Below are 26,926 nucleotides of genomic sequence, written 5' to 3' on the forward strand. Positions count from 1 at the left end.
AAGCTCTCGTATATATCACATATTGCAAACAAATAACCTGACTAAAAACTCCACACAAATTTTTGCATTTCTGTGCATCCTCACATTGGCAGTGGTGTAAAGTACTTAATACTTTAAAGTACCGCTTAAGTAGTTGCTTTGGGTATCTGTACTTTAGCATTTCTATTTTTTTAAACTTTTGCTTTTATTCCACTACATTCCTAAAGAAAATTCGGTAATTTTTACTACATTTTCCCTGACACCCAAAAGTACTCGTTACACTTTGATTACTTAGCAAGACAGGAAAATGGTCACAACTGCATTTTAATGATGGCAATTTGAATGCAGAGATACAGAGATCCTGATGGCCATTGTCGTGCCATTCATCCGCTGCAATCAACTCATGTCGCAAAGATCTGTACACAAATTCTGGATTTGAAAATGTCTTCCAGTTCTTCCATGGCCTGCATACTCACCAGACATGTCACCCATTGAGCATGTTTTGGATGCTCTGGTCGACGTGTACGACATCGTTTTCCAGTTCCCGCCAATATCCAGAAACTTCGCACAGTCATTGAAGAGGAGTGGGACAACATTCCACAGGCCACAATCAACAGCCTGATCAACTCTATGTGAAGGAGATGTGTCGCCCTGCATGAGTCAAATGGTCCTCCCCCCCCCCCCCCCCCCCCCCCCCTCTTGATACTGACTTGTTTTCTAATCTAATTTTAAAGTATCTGTGACCAACATATGCATATCCTTATTCCCAGTCATGTGAAATCCATAGATTATGGCCTAATGAATTTATTTCACTTGACTGATTTCCTTGTATGAATTGTAACTCAGTTAAATCGTAGAAATTGTTGCATGTTGCATTTATATTTTTGTTTAGTGTATATTTTAAACCAAATACTTTTAGACTTTTACTCAAGTAGTGTTTTACGGGGTGACTTTTACTTTTACTTGAGTCATTTTCTATTAACGTATCTTTACTTTTACTCAAGTATGACAATTTAGTACGTTTTTCCACCACTGATCATTGGTGTGCAGATTCACCCGAAAGAAACGTGTGCTGTTTTGGATATTGAACAAGTATGCACAGAAATTCCCAAATTTGTGTGGAGTTTTTAGACAGATTATTTGTTTGCAATATGTGATATATATGAGAGCTTCATAAACTGTTTATTCGATAGTGGGGTTTGAATAGTGTGAGAAGACAACATATTTGGTGAGAATCACAACATAGTGTACAAAATACATTTTAGCTCTTAAAGGGGCAGTAGCCTACATTGGGTGTACATTTTCCAATTACAGCATTATTTAATCTGCATTTTGTTACCAATAATATATACATGTTAATAGTATATTTTGATTACAATTATAATCTCATCTTTTAACCACAAAATGGGTGAAGTGAACTGGCAAAAGTGTTGAGTCATCATTCAAAGCCAGTGTAATACAAAGACAATGGAGTTATTATTATTATTATTTATTTTTTTACCACAGAGTTCACTTTAAAGAGGACTGAGATTGGTTCTTTTAAAGAGGACTATATGTTAAAACACACTAAGACTCCATTAAGTTCACTGTGGCACCGACATTACTGTAATTGAAAACAACTCAGTCGGTAATGCAACAAGAAGGCATACACACAGGGTCAGACGCAGTTGGCATTTCAGCCCAATTAGGGGGCCAATGAAACAGCCACTTAAGTCCTTAGGATTTCCCTGGCAACGATGGATCGCTATTTACTGAGAACAGAGGGGGGGAGTTAGTCCAGACAAACTAGTGTCCAAATTCACTTTAGTAAACTATATTATGTTTTATTATTTTTTTTTTTAAAGGTGTGGCAGGTAGCCTAGTGGTTAGAGCATTGGGCCAGTAACTGAAAGGTTGGTAGATCGAATCCTCGAGCTGACAAGGTCAAAATCTGTCATTGTGCCCCTGAACAAGGCAGTTAACCCACTGTTCCTAAGCAATCATTGTAAATAAGAATACATTCCTAGTTAAATAAAGGATAAATAAAATATGGTGAGATGTGCACAGGAGAGTTTGGATGGTTGCAGAGGTGGGACCCTTGGAAGTCTACTAGTGTTGACATCTGATAGATCCTACAGCATGACTTGTTAGTGTACTCTCTCCCAGGCTGTGTGCTTCCAGAACTCCCTAAGGAGCTCACAGTCTGCTCAATTCTCCTATTACAGAGCTATGTTCAGATGTGTGTGTGCGCGCATTGGTGTGTTTTGGCGTCGTTATACATGTGCGTGTGTGTTTTGTTGTTGTTGTTGTTCTTGCCTTCCCCTCTAATGTAAATTGAAGTGGCAGGGCAGCCATTTTCCCGACCACAGACACTTAGATAGAGCACTGCTACAGTCCTGCAAGACTCCTGTAGATGAACTGTCAGGAGAAAACATGTCCTTCACGCCGCCTGTGTTTTGAATTCCTGTGTGTCCTCCTGTACATATACACTTATGTCTCTCTCCGTCTTTTATTCTTTCCTTCTACAGGTGGATCGATGGCCCGAAAAGGAAAAGAAAGAACAGTTCATGTTCGGTGAAGAGCATGTCTGGTAGGTACAGTTACGGTCCATTTACAGCCGTTTGCACACAAGAACACTACGCACCCAATGTGGGTTTGATTGAATTCCAGCCTTAGACTCTTCAACTTTGAAAAAACTAAAACCTGAATTGTGTTCCCAACCTGTCACCTGGGTTGTATGGTGTGTGCTTGTGTGGAAGACCCAGAAGCATCAGCTCATAAATCACTGCCACCTTCTTTACATTTTAGTCTGTGTTTATCACCAAAGAGAAGGGAAAAAAAGGGATCTCTTTCAACGAGAGGCTGTCACTCTGCTCTCATTCTTCATGCGGCAGAATGCGCTGACTGACAGCTTGGAAGTTGAGGGGCGGAGGGTGAAGAGAAAGAAAAACAACTTTGAGGAATTTGCAGGACGCTACACGTCGCCTCTGCCGAGATGCCATAAAACCTCTGTGTTTGTCATCTCCTGAACACGCCCGTGCAGACAGACCAATGAGGAAGCCTATAGGCCCCCAAATCCTAGCATGCTCTCTGGCAGCTAGACCTGAATCATGTGACCCACCACGGTCCATCTCAGCTGGGAAACTATGACAATATGTCTGAGCCTGGCTTTGAGGGGTGGGTGGTGGGGCATAGTGCAGGTCCTTATGACCTAAGTGTTATAGGTTATGTCATTGGCACATGGCATGGCACGGAAGGAAGGAAATGGGTTTCTTAAAAAAATAGTTTTTGGGGAGAAGTTGTTTGTTACCAAAACTGAGTAGAGGTTTAACTTTTGGCTTATTTCATTTTGCCTGAAATTGATTTTCTATCTAGATTAAGTGCAGTATTTTTCTATGAAGAAAGCATTGCCCCTTCCATTTTGTATTCAGTGAAAATAGATTTAAATGTGACTTCTTTTCTAAACAGAAATTAATGGATACGGACAGACTGGGTCCGAGAGTACAGGTCAGTTACATATATCCTTTTGGGTCGGAGCATATGGAATTGGAATTTGAATAGATGGGACATATTGGAGTAGGGGCGGCTATAGCAGTGGGTGTGGGCTGAAGCGGAACTATTGATTTTGGGCTCGGGTTCCTAACAAAACCCACACAGACTGGCTTGGGATCAGCCTGAGACTGAGACTGGGCATCCCTACCCTGCCTTACCCTGTCTTTCCCTGACTTCTCCCTGTCCAGTGTCCACTTCTTCGCCTCTGTTTTTCTGCCATAAGGGGAGGGCCAGACTGACACTAGTAAGACTGTACTCAGTGTGGGCCAGACATAAACACACATGCCAAAACACCCACACGTTTACTCCCTTTTTACTCTCTCTCTCTCTAGGGATAGTACACACACACACACACACACACACACACACACACACACACACACACACACACACACACACACACACACACACACACACACACACACACACACACACACACACACACACACACACACACACACACACACACACACACACACCACCATGCAGCAATGCAGAGAGAGGAGCCTACACAGACATTACTTCTTGGCTCCCTAAGCTGCGTCCAAGGATCTGCTATTGGCAGTGTGTGTGTGTTTGTGTAACATGCAGCGTACCATTTCCTCTCTCCTCCCCTCGTATCACAGCTATATATTTTATTAAATGGCGGGCTGTAGGCCGTTTCCTGTTTCTACGCACTCCCCCACTAAATCCCAATGTTCTGTATGGAAAAAGTACAGATTTACCTTTTTCCTGGGGTGGCTTAGGAAGGGGAAGACTAGAAGAGCACTGGCCTGAAGGAGGGAGGAGAAAGAGAGAAAGGGAGGAGGTAGAGAGAGAGGCTGTCTGGTGGGTGTTTTTGTCTTCTACCCAAGGGCGAGGCAGACTTGATTGCTTTAGAGTGTCTCTCACACTGAAGAGTGCTTGTTGGAGTCTCTCTCTGCCAATGTACCATTTCTCAAGTGAGGAGATTTAAGTACTTACTCCTTCATTACATGCCAGGAAAAGACAGTACCGAATAGGTTAACCTCCTCACTCTCAGGCGAACACAAACAGAGACACACACATACATGCGCGAGTGCACACCAACACACATTGTCACACTGTCGTCTCCTCTAGTGGTTTGTATCCTGACTCTCATGTGATGGGGTCCTCAGGCCAAGATCTTAGGATAAGATCATGAGTTTTTGTTTGACTGTGTTCTATTGTATGTCTGCTTATATCAGGGTTGGGGTCAATTCCATTTCAATGCCGATCAATTCAGAAAGTAAACCCAATTCCAATTCCCAATTTTCCTCCGTGAAAATAATTGAAGGTAATTGGAATTGGAATTTCCGTGTACTTCCTGAATTGTCTGAAATTGAAATGAAATTGACTCCAACCCTGTTTTGTACTTTATATATATATTTGGAGATACAGGTAACTGCCAAAATAAAATAAATACCAACATAGTGTTACTCAACCCTCTGTTACTCAATCCACAAGCAAGCATACAAGGCCTTCCCTCGTCCCCCCTTTGGCAAATCAGATCAGGACTCTATACTCCTGCTTCCTGTTTACAGACAGAAGCTCAAACAGGAAGTACCCATGATGCGCTCCGTAGAAAAATGGTCAGACAAAGCAGAGGCTGTGCTGCAGGAATGCTTTGCTAGCGCTGACTGGAATATGTTCCCGGACGATAGCGTCGTCGAGCTAAACACCTCCGTCACCGGCTTCATCAGGAAATGCATCGCAGACATCGTCCCCACAGTGAAGGTTCACTGCTTCCTCAATCAAAAGCCCTGGATTAACTCTGAGGTGCGCAGTAAGCTAAAGGACAGAGCTACCGCTCAGAGAGCTATCGCATCCAACCCCTGGGCTACGGCTGAGGACACGAACATGTACAAGAAGTCCCACTACGACCTCTGCAAAGCCGTCAAACAAGGTGGAAACCCTATTATACCGGCGCCTATGCTTGACGCATGTGGCAGGGGCTACAGTACATTACAGACAACAAAGGAAGCCTGATCTGCCCAACGATGCCTCTCTACCAGATGAACTCAATGCCTTGTATGCGTGCATTGACGAAAAATAACACAGAGCCCTGCATGAGGGCCCCTGCTAATCCGGAGGCCTGGATGATCTCTCTCTCTCCGAGGCTGATGTAAGGTTTTTTAATGGGTAAAGACTCGTAAGGCTGATGGGCTAGACACTATTCCAGGGAGTGTCCTCAGAGTATGCCAGACCAACTGGCAGGCATCTTCACAGACATTTTTAACCTCTCCTTCTCCCAGTCTGTAATCCCCACATGTTTCAAGCTGACTACCATCATTCCTGTTCCCAAAAACTCTTATGTCATCCTGCCACAATGACCACCACCCTGTAGCACACATCTGTGATAATGAAGTGCTTTGAAAGGCTGGTCATGGCACACATCAACTCCATCATCCTGGACACCCTGAACCCACTCCAATTTGCATACCGCCCCAACAGATCTCAATTGCACTCCACGCTCCCACCTAGAAAAGAGGAATACCTATGTGAGGATGCTGTTCATTGACTACAGCTCAGCATTCAACACCAAAGTGCCCTCCAAGCTCGTGACCCTGGGACTGAACACTCCCCTCTGCAACTGGATCCTGGACTTCCTGACGGGCCGACCCCAGGTGGTAAAAGTAGGCAACAACAGCTCTGCCATGCTAACCCTCAATATGGGGGCCCCCAGGGGTGTGTGCTTAGCCCCCTCCTGTACTTCCTGTTTGACGCATGGCATGGCACCCTCAAACGTTTTTGTCTGAATAACCCATGAAGGAAATGGGTTTCTTAAAAAAAATTATGCGTGAAGTGGTTTGTTACCAAAACTGAGTCGAGGTTTAGCTGTTGCCTAAAATAAACAGCATGTCATTTTGCCTTAAATTTATTTTGAAAGACTTTATTTCATCTAAATGTATCTAGATTAAGTGTAGTATTTTTGTATGAAGAAAGAATTGCCCCTTCCATTTTGTATTTGGTGAAAATAGATTTAAATGTGACTTTTCTTTTCTAAATAGAAATGAATGGATACGGACAGACTGGGTCAGATAGTACAGGTCAGTTACATACATCCTTTTGGGTCAGAGCATATGGAATTGGAATTTGAATAGATGGGACAGTACTTCAATTGAGATATTGGAGTAGGGGCAACTATAGTAGTGGGTATGGGCTGCAGCAGCACTATTGAGTTTGGGCTCAGGTTCCTAACAAAAACCACAGACTGGCTTGGGATCAGCCTGAGACTGAGCATCCCTACCCTCCCTTCTCCCTGTCCAGTGAATTTCAGTGTACTTGTCTGGAATTGAAATGGAATTGACCTCAACCCTGGTTTGTACTTTACACACACACACACACACACACACACACACACACACACACACACACACACACACACACACACACACACACACACACACACACACACACACACACACACACACACACAAATTAGTGGATTAGGCTATTTCAGCCACTCCCGTTGCTGATAGGTGTATAAAATTGAGCACACCGCCATGCAATCTCCATAGAAAACATTGGCAGTAGAATGGCCTTACTGAAGAGCTCAGTGACATTCAACGTGTCACTGTCATAGGATACCCCCTTTCCAACACGTCAGCTCTCAAATTTCTGCCCCGGTCAACTCTAAGTGCTGTTCGGCAGATGCCAGGAAAACGCTACCTGCCTAAAATGCATAGTGCCTACTGTAAAGTTTGGTCGAGGAGGAATAATAGTCTGGGGCTGTTTTGGTTCGGTCTAGGTCCCTTAGTTCCAGTGAAGGGAAATCTAACACTACAGCTTACAATGACATTCTAGATGATTCTGTGCTTCCATCTTTGTTGCAACAGTTTGGGGAAGGCCCTTTCCTGTTTCAGCATGACAATGCTCCCTTGCACAAAGCAAGGTCCATACAGAAATTGGTTTGTCGAAATCGGTGTGGAAGAACTTGACTGGCCTGCACAGAGCCCTGACATCAATCCCATCGAACACCTTTGGGATTAATTGGAATGCCGACTGCGAGCCAGAATTAATCGCCCAACATCAGTGCCGACCTCACTAATGCTCTTGTGGCTGAGTGGAAGCATGTCCTCGCAGCAATGTTCCAGCATTTAGTGCAAAGCCTTTCCAGAAGAGTGGAGGCTGTTATAACAGCAAAGGGGGGACCAACTCCATATTAATGCCCATGATTTTGGAATGAGATGTTTGACGAGCAGGTGTCCACATACTTTTGGTCTTTTAGTGTATTTGGAGATACAGGTAACTGCCATAATAAAATAAACACCAACATAGTGTTACTCAACCCACTGCTACTCACGCCTCATGTACTCCCTGTTCACCCAAGATTGTGTAACCACACATGACACAACAGTGGTCAGTCTGATCACTGATGGCGATGAGACAGGCTATAGGGATGTTGTCAGAGACCTGGCAGTGTGGTACTAGGACAACACCCTCTCCCTCAACATCAGTAAGACATAGGAGCTGATCGTGGACTACAGGAAACAGAGGGCCGAGCACACCCTCATTCACATCATTGGGGCTGTAGTGGAGCGGGTCTAGAGCTTCAAGTTCCTCGGTGTCCACATCACTAAGGATTTGGAATGGTCCAATCACACCAACACAGTCGTGAAGAGAGCACGACAACGCCTCTTCCCCCTCAAGAGGCTGAAAAGATTTGTCATGGGCCCTCAGAAAGTTCTACAGCTGCACCATCAAGAACATCTTGACCGGCTACATCACAGCTTGGTTGGTATGGCAACTGCTCGGCATCCGACCACAAGACGCTACAGAGTAGTGCGTGCGGCCCAGTACATCACTGGGGCCGAGCTCCCTGCCATCCAAGACCTCTATATCAGGCGGTGTCAGAGGAAGGCCCAACAATTTTTCAAAGACTCCAGCCACCCAAGCCACAGACTGTTCTCTTTGCTACCGCACAGCAATTATGGAACCAACAGAGCCCTGAACAGCTTCTACCGCCAAACCATAAGACTTCTAAACAAGACTGCTAAATCAGCTAATCAAATGGCTACCTTCATTTATCCTTTTCTGCACAAACTCTGTTGCTCTGACGCTATGCACACACACTGAACTCTACTCACAAATACAGTTGAAGTCGGAAGTTTACACACACCTTAGCCAAATACATTTAAACTTAGTTTTTCACATTTCCTGACATTTAATCCTAGTAAAAATGCCATCTTAGGTCAGTTAGGATCACCACTTTACTTTAAGAATGTAAAATGTCAGAATAATAGTAGAGTGATTTATTTCAGCTTTTATTTCTTTCGTCACATTCCCAGTGGGTCAGAAGTTTACATACTCAATTAGTATTTGGTAGCATTGCCTTTAAATTGTTTAACTTGGGTAGACTTCCACAAGCTTCCCACAATAAGTTTGGGTGAATTTTGGCCCATTCCTCCTGACAGAGCTGGTGTAACTGAGTCAGGTTTGTAGGCCTCCTTGCTCACACACGCTTTTTCAGTTCTGCCCACAAATGTTCTGTAGGATTGAGGTCAGGGCTTTGTGATGGCCACTCCAATACCTTGACTTTGTTGACCTTAAGCCATTTTGCCACAACTTTGGAAGTATGCTTGAGGTCATTGTCCATTTGGAAGACCCATTTGCAACCAAGCTTTAACTTCCTAACTGATGTCTTGAGATATTGCTTCAATATATCCACATAATTTTCCTCCTCATGATGCCATCTATATTGTGAAGTGCACCAGTACCTTCTGCAGCAAAGCACCCCCACAACATGATGCTGCCACCCCCGTGCTTCATGGTTCTGATGGTGTTCTTCGGTTTGCAAGCCTCCCCCTTTTTCCTCCAAACATAATGATGGTCATTATGGCCAAATAGTTCTATTTTTGTTTCGTCAGACCAGAGGACATTTCTCCAAAAAGTATGATCTTTGTCTCCATGTGCAATTGCAAACCGTACTCTGGCTTTTTTATGGTGGTTTTGGAGCAGTGGCTTCTTCCTTGCTGAGCGATATGTCGATAAAGGACTCGTTTTAATATTCTGACATTTCACATTCTTAAAATAAAGTGGTGATCCTAACTGACCTAAGACAGGGAATTTTTACTAGGATTAAATGTCAGGAATTGTGAAAACTAAGTTTAAATGTATTTGGCTAAGGTATGTGTAAACTTCCGATTTCAACTGTAGATACTTTTGTACCTGCTTCCTCCAGCATCTTCACAAGGTCCTTTGCTGTTGGTCTGGGATTGTTTTGCAATTTTCACACCAAAGTACGTTCATCTCTAGGAGACAGAACCCATCTCCTTCCTGAGCGGTATGATGGCTGCGTGGTCCCTTGGTGTTTATACTTGCATACTATTGTTTGTACAGATGAACGTGGTACCTTCAGGCGTTTGGAAATTGCTCCCATAGATGAACCAGACTTGTGGAGGTCCAGTGTCCCTGCACATTGTACATTTGGTATTGGCACCTGTATATAGCTTCTTCTCTTATTTCTTATGTTTTTGTCTATTATATGTATACACTGAACAAAAATATAAACACAACATGTAAAGTGTTGGTCCCATGTTTCATGAGCTGAAATAAAAGATCCCAGAAATGTTCCATACACACAAAAAGCTTTTTCGCAAAAATGTTGTGTATAAATTTGTTTACATCGTTGTTTGTGAGCATTTCTCCTTTGCCAAGATAATCCATCCACCTGACAGGTGTGGCATATCAAGAAGCTGATTAAAGAGCATGATCATTACACAGTTACACCTTGTGCTAGGGACAATAAAAGGCCACTCTAAAATGTGCAGTTTTGTCACACAATACAATGCCACAGGAGTCAAAAGTTGAGGGAGCATGCCATTGGCATGCTGACTGCAGAATTGTCCACCAGAGTTGTTGCCAGATATTTGAATATTAAGTTCTCTGCCATAAACCGCCTCCAACGTTGTTTTAGAGAATTTGGCAGAACATGCGACTGGCCTCACAAACACAGACCACATGTATGGCATCATTAGGGCGAGCGGTTTGCTGATGTCAATGTTGTGAACAGAGAGCACCACGGTGGAGTTATGGTATTGGCAGGCATAAGCTACTGACAACGAACACAATTGCATTTTATCAATGGCAATTTGAATGCATGGAGATACCGTAACGAGATCCTGAGGTCCAATGTCGTGCCATTCATTTGCCTCCATCACCTCATGTTTCAGCATGATAATGCAGGGCTCTATGTCACAAGGATCTGACCCACTTCTTCCATGGCCTGCACACTCAGCAGACACGTCACCCATTGAGCATGTTTGGGATGCTCTGGATCGACATGTACGTCAGCGTATTCCAGTTCCCGCCAATATCCAGCAACTTTGAATAGCCATTGAAGAGGAGTGGGACAATCATCCACAGGCCACAATCAACAGCTTGATCAACTATGTGAAGAGGTCACGCTGCATGAAGCAAATGGTGGTCACACCAGATACTGACTGGTTATCTTTTTTTTAAGGTATCTGTGACCAACAGATGCATATCTGTATTCCCAGTCATGTGAAACCCATAGATTATTTCAAGCCGAGTGCCCTTCTTTAAATGTATGCTGAAAGTCAATAGCTAAATTGTTCTCTGGAAAATAGCATTGTATTTGGTCAAACATAATCCTCTCCATCAGTTTACTAAGAACAGGCAGCAAACTGATTGGACGGCTGTTAGAGTCAGTGGATTTACGTTGTGGACACACACACTCCTTTAGGGTTTGGTTAAATATATAGCAAATAGAGGTGGCAATACAGTCTGCTACCATTCTCAGTAGTTTCCCGTCAAGGTTGTCTATAGCTGGTGGCTTATCTTTATAGATGGATAACAGTAATTTTTGACCAAATAGTTCTTGACCAAATTCAAAATAGCAATCGTTCTTTTTCATTTTTAGATCTTTTATACAAAAATATGATGGTTCACTGTTCAATGTTGTAATTTCACTTCTGATTTTTTCCACTACTAGTGAAAAAAGTCATTGAACAGATTGGCAATATCGAAAGGTTTTGTTATAAATGACCCATCAACTTCAATAAACGATGGAGATGAATTGTGTTTTCTGCCCATGATATAATTTAAGGTACTCCAAAGGCTTTTTCCATTGTGTTTGATGTCATTTATCTTTGTTTGGTGATATAATTTCTTCATTTCATTGTACTTGTGCATGTGACAATGAAACTTGAACTTGACTAGGGTGTTGTTATTAGTCAAGTACTGAACTACATCAATTTAAAACATCACACATAGAGGACATATCAGTACATACACACAATATCTAGGTCTAATTCAGAATACAGTGCCAATTACAATACAATATATATAAAATGGCTGTCTCTTCACAGTCCCCTTTGTGCAGTAAGGTGTTCTTTTATCTGGTTTTATTGCTAGCTTGAGTTACCTGGGGTGGCACAGAGTTCCATGTAGCCGTGGCTCTATCTAATACTGTACGTTTCCCAGCCTCTGTTCTGGACCTGGGGACTGTGAAGAGACCTCTGGTTGCATGTCTTGTACTGATGAGTGTCCTAACTGTGTGCCAACTGCTTGGACAGACAGTTCGGTACCTGCAACAGATCAATACTTCGCACAAAGACCAATAGCGATGCAGTCAATCTCTCCTCAACTTTAATGTCGGTGGAAAACGCGGTGTTCAATTGGGTTGAGATCTGGTGACTGACACACACACATCCTTTAACCCCCCTATGCCCTTTTAACCCCCCTATGCCCTTCATCTAGCCATGGTAGCCAGAATAATGGGCAACTAGGCTTTTTTTATACATGACCTTAAACATGATGGGATGTTGATTGCTTAATTAACTCAGGAACGACACCTGTGTGGAAGCACTTTGTATCTGTCATTTACTCAAGTGTTTCCATTATTTTGGCAGTCACCTGTATCTATTACGCATATCTTGAAACCTCTGAGGTCCGAATACTTACTATCTTTAAAGCATCAGTACTGCGTGGCAGTAGTGTGAACTTCAGGTCTTGTCCTCATACTCACTCCTCATCCCACTCTCCTTCTCCACCTCTGTGTGCTGCAGGGTACATCCCCAGCTACCTGGAGAAGGATGAACCGTGCGTGGTGTGTGGAGACAAGGCCACTGGCTACCACTACCGCTGCATCACCTGTGAGGGCTGCAAGGTGAGACACACAGGGCCATATGCACTCCCTACAGAGCACAACTTTTGAATGGAGCCTGCACTGTTTCTTTTCACTTCAAGCACTGGGTCAGTGAAGAACAAGGTTAGGACAAGGTCAGGAAATACAAAGATCAGATGGGGGAAGGGTTCATCTCAACATCAACCATAAATAAATAAGGATATTCACATGCGTTCAATTCGGGGCAGGTTTTTTGCCTGAATTTAATGCAGACACACACAGCTTCCTCAATATTTACAGTATGTCATATCTATGTCAGTTCTGTCATCCTCACTCTAGTCCAAGTGACCCCCCCCCCCTTCAACTCTGCATCATGGTCTGTCTGCCACCCCTGTCAAATCCTCACACACACACACACACACACACACACACACACACACACACACACACACACACACACACACACACCCTCTGGCTCCCTCTTTCTTCCTTCTTCCCTTTCTTTCCCTCCATTTTTTCTTCTTCACCCTCTCCCTCCCCTCTTTCTCTCTTCCTTCTCTCTCTCTCTCTGCCAGGGTTTCTTTCGGCGGACAATTCAGAAGAACCTCCACCCCGCCTACTCCTGTAAGTACGATGGCTGCTGCATCATCGACAAGATCACCCGCAACCAGTGCCAGCTGTGCCGCTTCAAGAAGTGCATCGCAGTGGGCATGGCCATGGACCGTGAGTCTCTCTCACACCCACACACTCTCACACTCGTACGCATGCACGCACACACACCGTGTCGTGCACAATGTCATACATATTACACATTTACAAACATTTTACAAGTCGTACGGCTGCCTTCAGTCATGACTTCTTGATGTAACTGAAATCAATGTTCTTTCTCCCTTTTTTGTTCCTCCTTTCTCTCAGTCGTTCTGGACGACTCTAAGCGGGTGGCCAAGCGGCGTCTGATCGAGGAGAACCGGGTGAAGAGGAAGGAGGAGATGGTGAAGACTCTGCAGAACCGGCCGGAGCCCACCGGCTCAGAGTGGGAGCTGATCCGCATGCTGACCGAGGCCCACCGCCACACCAATGCACAGGGCTCCCACTGGAAACAGAAACGCAAGTTCCTGGTAAGAGGATGAAGGATAGGATGGCTGCAAGACTATGAGATGTTTTAATGACAAAGACAAGCAGAGACATAACAGGCGTTGAAGCAAGCAGACATGACAGGCCCCCCCCGGGACAAAACTCTAGTACATATCTAAAGTACATTTTCTCAAAGCCTTACTTCCTTGTTCATCTCTGTTTATACCTGGTTTTGCATCATAATGTGCCTTGCAATAATTGGTTACAGTAATCAAATTCAACATGTCACAACAGCTTGATTGTAGAGCTTCAATAAACCGGTAGACCAGATTTGGCTAAGCTTCCAGGTGATGAACTTAACCATTACAACAGTGTTGTAGACATGAGACCACAGCTACAAGTAGCTTGTTAGCAGCTGGAGTGTACAACAGGGCCTTCTCTCTCGACCTTGGGAGGAAACTCCTCCATGACTTAGACTCAATGGATTTTTACAAAAGATTGAATACGTTTCCCCATATGACCCCATATTCTATGATAAGTATTTTGCTTTTCCAAGGCCCGTTGGACATCACTGCTCATTGTCCATTTGAGCTTACAAATGAAACACACAGAGAAATATTTGGAGCCTGTATGTTGAGAATGCCAAATCATTGTGGTCTATTGCTACGGTGCCTTCCGAAAGTATTCATACCTCTTATTCCACCTTTAGTTGTGTTACAGCCCGAATTCAAAATTGATTAAATATAACTTTTTTTTCTCTCACCCATCTACACACAATACCCCATAATGACAAAAGGGAAAACATTTAGAAACGTTTGCTAATTCATTGAACATAAAATGTAGAAATATAACCCGAGTCAATACTTTGTAGAAGCACCTTTGGTAGCAATTACAGTTGTGAATCTTTCGGGGCGGCAGGTAGCCTAGTGGTTAAGAGTGTTGGGCCAGTAACCGAAATGGGTTTGAATCCCCAAGACGACTAGGTGAAAAATCTGTTAATGTTCCCTGGAGCAAGGCACTTAACCCTAATTGCTCTGGATAAGAGTGTATACTAAATTGTAAGTCTCTAAGAGCTTTCAACACCTGGATTGTGCAACATTAGCCCATTATTCTTTTCAAAATATTTCAACCTCTGTCAAATTGGTTGTTGATCATTGCTAGACAACCATTTTCAGGTCTTGCGATAGATTTCCAAGTAGATTTTAAGTCAAAACTCTAACTCGGCCCCTGAGGAACATTCACTGTCTTCTTGGTAAACAACTGTAGTGTAGATTTGGTCTGTGTTTTAGGTTATTTTTCTGCTGAAAGGTGAATTAATCTTCAAGTGTCTGGTGAAAAGCAGACTGAACCTGGTTTTCCTCTAGGATTTTGCCTGTGCTTAGCTCCATTCCATTAATTATTTTATCCTGAAAAACTCCCCAGTCCTTAACGATTACAAGCATATCCATAACATGATGCAGCCACCGCTATGCTTGAAAATATGGAGAGTGGTACTGAGTAATGTGCTGTATTCAATTTGCCCCAAACATAACACCTTGCATTCAGGACAAAAAGTTAATTGCTTTGCCATATTTTTTTGCAGTATTACTTTAGTGCCTTGTTACAAACAGGATGCATGTTTGGAAATATTTTTATACTGTACAGGTGTCCTTTTCACTCTGTCAATTAGGTTAGTATTGTGGATTAACTTGAAAGTTGTTCATTCATCCTAAGTTTTCTCCTATCACAGCCATTAAACTCTGTAACTGTTTTAAAGTCACCATTGGCCTCATGGTGAAATCCCTGAGCAATTTCGTTCCTCACCAGCAACTGAGTTAAGAAGTACGCCTTTATATTTGTAGTGACTGGGTGTATTGATACATCATCCAAAGTGTTTTTAATAATGTCACCATGCTCAAAGGCATATTCAATGTGATTTGTTAAGCAAAGTTTATTCCTGAACTTATTTAGACTTGCCATAATAAAAGGGATTGAAAACTTATTTAAAAAATCTAAATGTAATCAATTTTAAAATTCAGGCTGTAACAACAAAATGTGGAAAAAGTCAAGGGGTGTGAACACTTTCTGAATGCTTTAAATGTGTCTATTGCAAATCACTATGACCTCGCCTGTATGTATAAGCCTTTATTACATTCAATGGCAGCGGGGGCACCAAACTCTGACCTATGACTTTTCCAGACCCTTCAAGGACGACCAACGTTCGCCTCGCCCCCGCTAGGGCTGATAATGTTGGCAGCTTTTGATTGACTGGCTGGCGGGTTCCCTAAGTGTTTGTTTGGTTCTCAGTTTTACTGGCTGGCTGTCAGTGTTAGGCTCATTTGTGATAAATTGGGCTTCTATACTTAATAATTACACTAAATAGTCCCATTAGCATTTATGTTGAATGCCGTCCGTCATCTCGACTGGCAATCAGCATTTAGTTACAACTCTCCACAGTAAAACCATTGCTACAGCCCCTGTCACGCACACAAGTACAAGCCTAAATTGTCTATAAGGTCTCTAGTCTAGGCTATACACTAAGGTTTATATGGGTTCTATATGTTTTAAAGGTTATATTGGTTAAGGTATTTATAGAAGTTTTAAAAGGAACTCATGGGTTTCTTCTGGCACCAGTTGAAAGGTGTTATTTTCTATATTGGCTGGTATAAATTGCAGCTTTCTCAAATCCAAAGTTTGATTTTGGGTTGTCAGTACTTTCACACACCTCGTAATGGTTAGGGCAAATTGAATGTGGCTTTGCGGGTGAACATTCTGTGGTATGGATGATTCTCTGTATTTAGAGCCGTTATGGATGAATTGGGGCCTTACACTGGTGTGCGTGTGTGTGCACATGTGGGTATATGAGAGCGGTATTGTATTGTGTGAGTGAGTGAGTGAGTGAGTGTGTGAGTGAGTTTGCTAACGCCGTAACGCTAGCTAATCTTCCTGGGGTCCAACACCAATTAACAAGACGTTACAAACAACCACGAATCAAGACTTCACAAACATTCAACAAGTAGACAATACAGACAATTAAAATACCTGACAGAAAAACAGAAAGGGTGAGAAAATATGGAAGTGTGTGTGTAGGTTTTTGTGTGTTCAAACCACACGTCCCATTTCCTCCTCCTCATACCACGCCACTTGTTGAACACAGTTGCCTTGCAATTCTTACCACACCTTCCAATCACAGTGAGCCTCGGGAACCCCCACCAGGACCACCCCCTTTTCCTCTGATCTTCCTCCCAGGTAGATCACCCATTCATGGGGCAGGTTGCTAATAAAGCCCCCTGCTTCTTGCCAAGGCTTAGTGTCAGCCATGCTGTGAGTGAGTGAAGCGCCCAGCTGACAGCTCAGCACCTGCTAGGCCTAATCCCTAGCTACAACCTCCTGCCGCTGTGTGCCCAGAGCCACCTGGCCCATGAATAGCACATCAGATCAATAGGCCTACCAGTACTACCACAGAGTATCCTGACAGGGCTAGCCCGGACAACATGGGGCGGCAGGTAGCCTAGTGGTTAGAGCATTGGACTAGTAACCGAAAGGTTGCAAGATCGAATCCCCGAGCTGACAAGGTAAAAATCTGCCGTTTTGCCCCTGAACAAGGCAATTAACCCACTGTTCCTAGGCCATCATTGAAAATAAGAATTTGTTCTTAACCGACTTGCCTAATTAAATAAAGGTTAAAAAAAAAAATGGAAACTAGGGATATAGGGATATAGGGCTGTGGCGGTCATGACATTTTTTCAGCCGGGGATTGTCAAGCAAATAACTACTGGTCTCACGGTAATTGACCGTTAATTAACATCAACACATTCAGCATCTCCTGGCTTCCACACACAGCCTACTAGCCACCGATGAAGACCTTTGGAACGTCTACATTTTAAAAAGTACAATAAATCCATATGATATAGTCTACACCTTCACAATAAATCCATTATTTATTTTAGACAGGTCTAAAGAAACATGATATGAAGAAAATGTAGTCTATTTCAGAAGAACCGAATAGCATACTCTGGCTATGCCAAATCGCTGTGAGCTACACTAGTTCATTTAGCAGACAAGATTTGCTTAGAATTCCGTGGCATTATTTTATAGTATGACAAATACATCCGAACACAGCTGAATAAAATAGCACAGGCTGCACACATTTCTCTCATTCACAATTTGACAAGCACTTAATAATGCCTCGAATTTCCCGGCTGCATCCCCTTTGTATGGCCGTAATGCCCCCTAAAAAAATCCATGCCTTTTGCGGCCAGTGGCCGTTGTGCCCTTGGGCTGAATATAATAATTATAATTCCCTTCTCCAGGCTGCTTGCGCCGAAGCACCTCTCACTCACATGGCTCTCTCAGATAGCTCAATTCTTATTAGCCAATGCCCGTCACTTGATCGGGTCTTTCTCACAGGCTACAAGTGAAGATAGACACATCGGGGACACAACTGCTCGTGTCCTCATCCAATTCCAAGGTGCACATTGAAGATATTTTTTACATTTTTACATTTTAGTCATTTAGCAGACGCTCTTATCCAGAGCGACTTACAAATTATATATTGGAAGAACTGTCCACATTTACTTTTCGTCAGCCAACAAGATGAGTAGGCCTAATGAACAGCAAAAGCACTAGCCTATGTCACTCTACTGTCTCCCATAGTATAAAAGTCGACCTATTCTATTCTGTGCAAGAAATAAATATTCCAAACATAGTCTGAGACAGTTTAATAATACAACCACTAGCATAAAAAAAAACTGTTTTAAGCAACGAGACTGACGCAACAGATCAGAACGCAGCGCAGCAATGCGCACACTGCAGTAGGCTCTAAGCGCGAATGTTCCAAAATGCAATCAATTAGCGGGAAAACACCATTTTCAAAAGTGACCACAAATGCGATTATGGATGCAATGCTTTTATTATAAAAGGTGCATTTTTATGGTGAAAATGATCTTCCCCAAACTTGAAACTCACGAGCTGTGTATGTATGCCAGTTAGGCTTTACATCCGTGGTAAAGCGGATTAATGTGCTTCATTTTAAGATGTTATTTGGCCACTTTAGTTCAGACCTTATCAAAACATATTAAGCATGTGGGCTAGGCTACATGAGGTGTGCGACTATGATTTGAAAAACACGCAAAAAAAAAGGCATATGCTGTTTCTTGCCTTACTGCACACTGGGCATCATAATACACTATATAATTCAAAGTGGTAGGCTAATATTGTCACCCATCAGACTGTTCTTGATTTAATCCTGTCTTTACATCTACTAAATGTGTCACGATTGTCGTTGGTAATGGAGGACCAAAACGCAGCAGGTATGTGTAAGCTCATCTTGACGTTTATTAACTCTTGACGTTTATTTTAACAAACAAGAGAACGAACGATCAACAGACAGTCTGGCAAGGCACAAGGCTAAACACAGAACAATCTCCCACAAACACACAGACAAACACACCCAACTAATATAGGACTTCCAATTAACTCAACATAGAAATAGATCAACCAGACTACACATAGAAATACACCAACATAGACCATAACTCAAAACCCGGAAATAATAAATCAAACGCCCTCCTAACTAACACACCACCCTGAACCACATAAAACAAATACCCTCTGCCACATCCTGACCAAACTAAAATGACAATTAACCCTTATACTGGCCAGGACGTGACAAAATGATATGTGTGACATTTGTTTTGATTTAGAATGGACCATTATCATGCACCTGTCTCAAAACAGGGGCAGGGGAAAAACACATGTCGATGCACTTAAATATCGATGCACTTAAATAGCGAATGGAGGACGCTTTTCCCATGGTTCATTTTCATACCAGCCAGGTAGGCTATACTACTGTTTTTTTATTTTTATAGAATCCATCACTGTGTTTTCTCCCGCAATTCCATAGCCTATAGAAATGTTGATCAACATGAGCTCATGGGCTCTCATGAAGTGTTTGATTAGATTGTCGATCACATTTGCATTGATGTTAGAGTGATTAGAGGGACAATAGAGTGCTGAGTACCAGGCAGTTAGCACGTTTGGTAGGCTACTAATGACCACCAGCAGCATCAGACCTTGGAGAAGCCTAATTACCGTGACTAAAACAGTCACGTCAGATCTGTAAGTTTGCTTTTGCGTGAGCAGAGAACAGCAGCCAGTTCCGACAGCTGGGAGTGCAGTGTGTAATTTACATCAGAATGCTCAAAGCCCGGAGAAAGTGACAGGACACAGCGACAATGACACCACACCGTAACATAAAAATGTCCTATCAACTTATACACGGAGTATACAAAACATTAAGAACACCTGCTCTTAAAGAAGGATTTTTAAGCCTTGAGAAAATTGAGACGTGGATTGTGTATGTGTGCCATTCAGAGGATGAATGGGCAAGACAAAAAAATGTAAGTGCCTTTGAACGGGGTATGAGTAGTAGGTACCAGGCACACTGGTTTGTGTCAAGAACCGCAACGCTGCTGGGTTTTTCACACGCAATAGTTTCCTGTATCAAGAATGGTCCACCGCCCGTAGGACACTGAGCCAACTTGACACAACTGTGGGAAGCATTGGAGTCCACATGGACCAGCATCCCTGTGGAACGCTTTCAAGACCTTGTAGAGTCCATGCCCCGATGAACTGAGTCTGTTCTGAGGGCAAACTCGGTATTAGGAAGGTTTTTCCTAATGTTGGTGTACTCAGTGGTATTTTATTTATTTTATTTTTATTTATTTCACCTTTATTTAACCAGGTAGGCAAGTTGAGAACAAGTTCTCATTTACAATTGCGACCTGGCCAAGATAAAGCAAAGCAGTTCGACAACATACAAAAACACAGAGTTACACATGGAGTAAAACAACATACAATCAATGATGCAGTAGAAAAAAAATACAAAATAAAAATAAAATGAACATGAACATGAATATATACATGAACATCCCACAAATAGCCTACAACACTCAGCGATACAAAACATCTGTGGCTCTATACACAGCAGAAATGATTTAAATGGGACTCAAATACCAGGCATTAGAAGAATGCCGAGAGCATTCCCGAACCACACCAACTACCAAAATAACACATCTAGCCTGAAGTCACATGATTAACCTAACAGATGATTACACTACTCCCCTTTGAATATTTTTAATGTTATTAGCCAGTAACTACCTCCCTACTTACTTCGTAAAATCCATATGCAGTATGTAATGCCCTAAGGATATATCTAGCACTTAACATCCATTTTATACTGTATGAAATGCATTTTGTTTACACTTGCGGTAAGTCGCTCTGGACAAGAATGAATGCTAGTAAATAGCTTGCATTTAACAGTTACATTTTTATTTATTTAACTAGGCAAGTCAGTTAAGAACAAATTCTTATTTACAAGCTGTAGACTGCCTTCATCCACTTGGAATCAAAGTCACCCGACCAAATCAATAAAGCTCCAGTCCACTGCATCTCCCTCCTCCAGCCCTGTGTCCTGGAGAGGACCCATACATTTTGTCTCACCTATTTGATTGAAGGTGAGTATGGAAAGAGGCCCTCTGTAAATCGCTGAATTAAATTGCTCCACATGAGTGATAATGAAGTTGTTTCAGGGCATTGGTTGCAATGGATTTTGGACTATTACTTGTCCGTTGTGTGCCAGTGCCCCCTGAAATACCACTGTAGTCAACCAACCTAGTTTCAAACCCAGTTTGCTGCTAGGGGTTTAACAGACATTTACATTTGAGTCATTTAGCAGACGCTCTTATCCAGAGCGACTCACAGTTTAGTACATTCATCTTAAGATAGCTAGGTGAGACAACCACATATCACAGTCATAGTAAGTGCAAGTTGGTTTTGTTTTTTTGCTTGATCTTTGACCGATTTTAACAAGCGACATAGACAGGGTTAGCATACTTATGTTTACCATCTTTAGGCCCTGAATGACCTTGTGAACCTTCGAACCCTAGACAGGTTAGTTTTGCAGTTTGTTTTTTTGTTCTGTCAAGAGAGAGCTATTTCTTAACTCTGAAACAAACACGGCTGACCCTGACATTTTTTAACTCTGACTTATTTAGGATGAGACAAATGTGTGTACTGTTGTCAAAGCCATTGTTGTATTATTCCAGGTAATTGCGAGACTCTCGGGTGCATACTCCACATTGCTTCAAGTCTGAATCAGTCACGCCCATAAGCTCTGTATAGATTGTGTGTCATTCATTGTTTAAAAGGATAATGTTTTTTTGTAACATACAATCTACCTACAGTGAAGCCGCTCAACATTTACATTACATTCAGTCATCTAGCAGACGCTCCCATCCAGAGAGACCCACAGGAGCAACCAGGGTCATGCATCAATTCGGGGACCCGAACCAGCGACCAATCGGCCCCCAGCCCAAGCTCCCAACCGCCATCCAAGACCCCCCCCCCCACAGTTCCCAGAGAGCTGTATCTCAACCATCCGAGACCCCACCCACAGTCCCCCCCGAAAAACCTCCCCCTCCACTCCCTCCCCATCTCCACTGCCCCCCCCCCCAAGTCGCTGTACCCCTCCAACCCAACCGAAACAACCACCCACACCATTGCGCCAACAACCAACAAAATGAACAAAAAGAGAAAAAAACTAAGGAAAACAACAATGCAAAAACAAAAGGCATCACGGACAGCAAAAATCTAAACAGCAAGGCCAACTATATGCATTTTAGTGCATGAATGGCACTATTGACATGTGTGTATGCAGGTGTGCGTTTTAAAGCAAGTGTGTGTGTGTATGCAGGTATACACCCGTGCAAGCACCTGCACGGCATCAGCCTCAGGCAAACAGGCATTGGATGTAACAGCGTTCCCCCTCAGTGCCATTCAAACGTACTTTCTTAAAAACGTTTATCTTTGACTGTCATTCTAACCCCCACCAGGCAACTCCACTCCCACTTGTCTCCAGTTCCACATCCCAACCCTCAGTTTCCCTCAGCCTATAATGCCTTTTGTTATGTTACATTTCAGCCCTTTCTCAACTCCCAATGAAATTGGCTGGACCAACATTAAGAGTTTGAGTCTGATGTACCTTTTATTTATTTTCTATTTAATTAAGCAAGTCTCTTAAGAACAAATTCCTATTTACAATGACAGCCTACACTGGCCAACGCTGGGCCAATGGGACTCCCAATCACGGCCGGTTGGGATGCAGCCTGGATTCGAACCAGAGTGTCTGTACTGCTGCCTCGAGCACTGAGATGCAGTGCCTTAGACCGCTGCGCCACTTGGGAGCCCGAGTCCATAGAATCACATCTGCTAGTCTTGCATGTAAATCAACCGCTGATACCGAATTTGACCATGTGCTTTGCATCTCTATGTGTATTCTCTTTTTGCACAGTTGTTTACTACACATGATCTGATCTTCCTCAATGATGTCAACCCTTACTTAAAAATAAAAACGATTCAGTCATTGTAATGTGTCTGCTAGGTCTAATTCCATACTTTTGTCGAATGTGCTTAAATGTGTCATCTTACCAGCAAACAAATGAATGAACTCTCATGGAATAACAACGGCCTTAACTCAAGTCTCTTGACTCGTGTTCCTAACCTCAGCTGCGGGCTATCTGTTGACATGTGTTGTGTCCATGTGTCCCCTGTCCTGTCCCCTAGCCGGAGGACATAGGTCAGTCTCCCGTGGTCCCCACGTCGGACGGAGACAAGGTGGATCTGGAGGCCTTCAGTGAGTTCACCAAGATTATCACCCCTGCCATCACCCGCGTCGTCGACTTTGCCAAAAAACTTCCCATGTTCTCGGGGGTAAGGCCCTAAGTGTGTGTGTATGTGTGTGTGTGTTGGGATGTGTCGGTCTTCCTTATATCAGTTCTAAAGACTGCCTGTGTCTTTGTTTGTGTGTTTGAATTGAAGCCTGTTGACCTGAGTCTCTGAGTCTTTCCTCAATAATGAGCCTGCATTGTGTTTGGTGTTGACTTAATTAGGTATAGATTCTGTCGTTGCTGCAGTGTTGTTGCTACTAATGACAGTATGATTACTATGGTCATTAGCAGGATCAGCAGCCAACAAGTGCTCAGCGAAGTGGAGATGTTGTGTCCTACCTTCACCACCTGGGGGCGGCCCGTCAGGAAGTCCAGGACCCAATTGCACAGGGCGGGGTTGAGACCCAGGGCCTCAAGCCTAGGATAGATAATAAGCAGTAGCAGAAGCATATGTGATGAGTCAAAAGAGTTAGTGCAAAAGAGGTCAATGCAGATAGTCCGGGGAGCTATTTGGTTAACTATTTAGCAGTCTTTTGGCTTGGGGGTAGAAGCTGTTCAGGGTCCTGTTGGTTCCAGACTTATCGGTATCACTTGCCGTGCGGTAGCAGAGAGAACAGTTTATGACTTGGATAGCTGGAGTATTTGACACTTGTGCATATGGCGGAGACACACGTAAATAGAGGGCTGAGGGGAAGGGGGGGGGGGGGGGGTTTGGGATTCAGTCAGAGTGAAGCTGATATAACAGAATGATATATACAGACTTGGAACTCCACACGCAAAGCCTACACCACTGCAGCTGGGAAGCATGTAGGCTTACGTAACTATACTTTTAAATTCCAATCGAAGGATGGAAGAGTGCCTTTAAAGTTCACTTTGTTTACATTCAGTAACAGTCTCTCTCGCCCTCCCTTCCTCCACCTGAAAACTCCAATAAAACAAACAGGATTCTAGCAGATCTTTCCTATCCCATTCTTCACCAAACTGATCAATGCACAAGCACCTCACAGCCCAGTGGCTTTTGAGAAGTCTACCAAAGAACTCAAAATTAGAATCGTTGTTGTTTTTAAACCTACCACTCCGAATATTGGTCGTTGTAGAATTATTGTATTGTATTTTTCATATAGGATTGTATTAGAATGATGGTGTTTTTTTAGGATCTTACTATTTGATAAAAATCTGATTGTAAATTGGTGTACAGTCTATGACGGCGAGCAACCAATAAACTATACTATTACTCTCCTCCTTTTCCCTCCCTTCTCCCTCTCTCCTCTCCTCCGTCCAGCTGCCTTGTGAGGACCAGATCATCCTATTAAAAGGCTGCTGTATGGAGATCATGTCGCTGCGAGCCGCCGTGCGTTACGACGCAGAGAGCGAGACGCTGACCCTGAGTGGCGAGATGGCGGTCAAGCGGGAGCAGCTGAAGAACGGGGGCTTGGGCGTGGTGTCGGATGCCATCTTCGACCTGGGCAAGAGCCTGGCACAGTTCAATCTGGACGACACGGAGGTGGCGCTGCTGCAGGCTGTGCTGCTCATGAGCTCAGGTGAGGACCGGGTCAAGGGTCAATGGACAGAGGTCAATTGAGGTCATTCAGGTCAGAGAGGATTCAGGACGAGTTCCAAATCCATCCGCTACCACCTAGGCACTTTGTGTGGATCTAAACGAATTATAAGTAAGAATGAGTAAAAGTTGCTGTACTATTAGATGAAGGTAACTAGGCTAAATCCCAATTGTGATAAGTGTACCATATTACATATTGGATCGTTAAAAAGACACCATTTTCTTGTAATTTACCAATAAAATGGGCTGATGGTGACGTAGACATAATTGGTATTCATATCCCTAAAGATAGAAATGAACTTACCACAACCAATTTCAATAGAAAGTTAGCAAAAATAGGCAAGATTCTGCAACCATGGATAGGTAAATACCTGTCTATTTATGGAAAACTCACATTGATTAACTCTTTAGTCCGATCACAGTTGACTTACTTACTTAGGGCTCTGCCTACTCCAGACAACTAGTTTTTTAAATCATATGAGGGAGAAAAAAAAATGACACTTTATTTGGAACGCTAAGCAGACAAAATTAAACGTGCTTATTTAAATAATGAATATGACTTTGGGAGGCTGAAATTATTAAATATTAAAGCATTACACCTCTCACTAAAAGCTTCACTCATACATAAGATATGCTTAAACCCGAACTGGTTCTGCAGTAGATTACTAAGAAAGATTAATCCTTTGTTCAAAAATCAAAGAAAATGCTTTTTTGCATTTATACGGATTACGACTTCTCAATTTTGATTATATGAAAATTAAACTTTGTTCAAAGTATCGCCCTTTCTTAAACAAGCCGTACAAAGCTGGTTACAATTTCTATTTTATCCTCCAGAAAAGACAGAATAAATATTACAACAAATGGTTAAACTCAAATATTATGGTTAAACTCAAATATACCGTTTTTTGTGGTATTATATTTATTAATGATATTATGAATAGGATTGGTGGAGTTGTCACACATGCAGCTATTGAAAATATATAGGAACGTTTGCTCAATCCAAAATCACAACCAACCGATTGCAGCATTACTGCAAAAATGGAGGAGGCAAGTGGAAGAGGGAGAAGGTAGGGAACTTGCTTGTCTGTCATGTATTAGAGAAATTAAGGCTATTCCATGCGAGAAATTGACAAGAAACTGAAGATCTCATACAACGATGTGTACTACTCCCTTCACAGAACAGCGCAAACTGGCTCTAACCAGAATAGAAAGAGGAGTGGGAGGCCCCGGTGCACCACTAAGCAAGAGGACAAGTACATTAGAGTGTCTAGTTTGAGAAACAGACGCCTCAAGTCCTCAACTGGCAGCTTCATTAAATAGTACCCGCAAAACACCAGTCTCAATTTGCCAGTTGAGGACTTGTGAGGAGTCTGTTTCTCAAACTAGACACTCTTATGTACTTGTCCTCTTGCTCAGTAGTGCACCGGGGCAGGTTTTCATCAAGGATCTCTCTGTACTTTGCTCTGTTCATCTTTCCCTCGATCCTGACTAGTCTTCCAGTCCCTGTCACTGAAAAACATCCCCACAGCATGGTGCTGCCATCGCAGGGATGTTGTCAGGTCTCCTCCAGATGTGATGCTTGGCATTTAGGCCAATGAGTTCAATCTTGGTTTCTTCAGACCAGAGAATCTTGTTTCTCATGGTCTGAGAGTCCTTAGGTGCCTTTTGGCAAACTCCAAGCAGTGCCTTTTACTGAGGAGTTTCTTCAGTCTGGCACTCTACCATAAAGGCCTGCTTGGTGGAGTGCTGCAGAGACGGTTGTCGTTCTGGAATGTTCTCCCATCCCATAGAGGAACTCTGGAGCTCTGCCAGAGTGACCATCGGGTTCTTGGTCACCTGCCTGACCAAGTCCCTTCTCCTCCGATTGCTCAGTTTGGCCGGGCGGCCAGCTCTAGGAAGAGTCTTGGTGGTTCCAAACTTCTTCATTTAAGAATAACGGAGGCCACTGTGTTCTTGGGAACCTTCTATGCTGCAGAAATGTTTTGGTAC

The 26,926-nt window shown here is 43.0% G+C and overlaps 1 protein-coding gene across 3 annotated transcripts in view; it reads left to right on the top strand.

Annotated features, from left to right (window-relative positions):
* The window catches only part of LOC106589304 (thyroid hormone receptor alpha), a 198,664-nt gene that overhangs the window by 155,151 nt on the left and 16,587 nt on the right, over positions 1-26,926 (top strand). For 2 of the 3 annotated variants that reach the window (XM_014179099.3, XM_014179100.3), the window contains 6 exons: positions 2,487-2,548; positions 12,540-12,640; positions 13,174-13,321; positions 13,514-13,716; positions 23,276-23,422; positions 24,662-24,920. In XM_014179099.3, the coding sequence (XP_014034574.1) occupies positions 2,487-2,548; positions 12,540-12,640; positions 13,174-13,321; positions 13,514-13,716; positions 23,276-23,422; positions 24,662-24,920 (920 nt within the window). Of the gene's footprint in view, positions 1-2,486; positions 2,549-12,539; positions 12,641-12,664; positions 13,322-13,513; positions 13,717-23,275; positions 23,423-24,661; positions 24,921-26,926 lie in introns of those variants that run through there. The other variant, XM_082970394.1, reaches the window with a different exon arrangement.

The sequence above is a fragment of the Salmo salar genome, chromosome 28 (assembly GCF_965601325.2).
Source record: "Salmo salar chromosome 28, fSalSal1, whole genome shotgun sequence".
In the NCBI taxonomy this organism is placed as follows: Eukaryota; Metazoa; Chordata; class Actinopteri; order Salmoniformes; family Salmonidae; genus Salmo; species Salmo salar.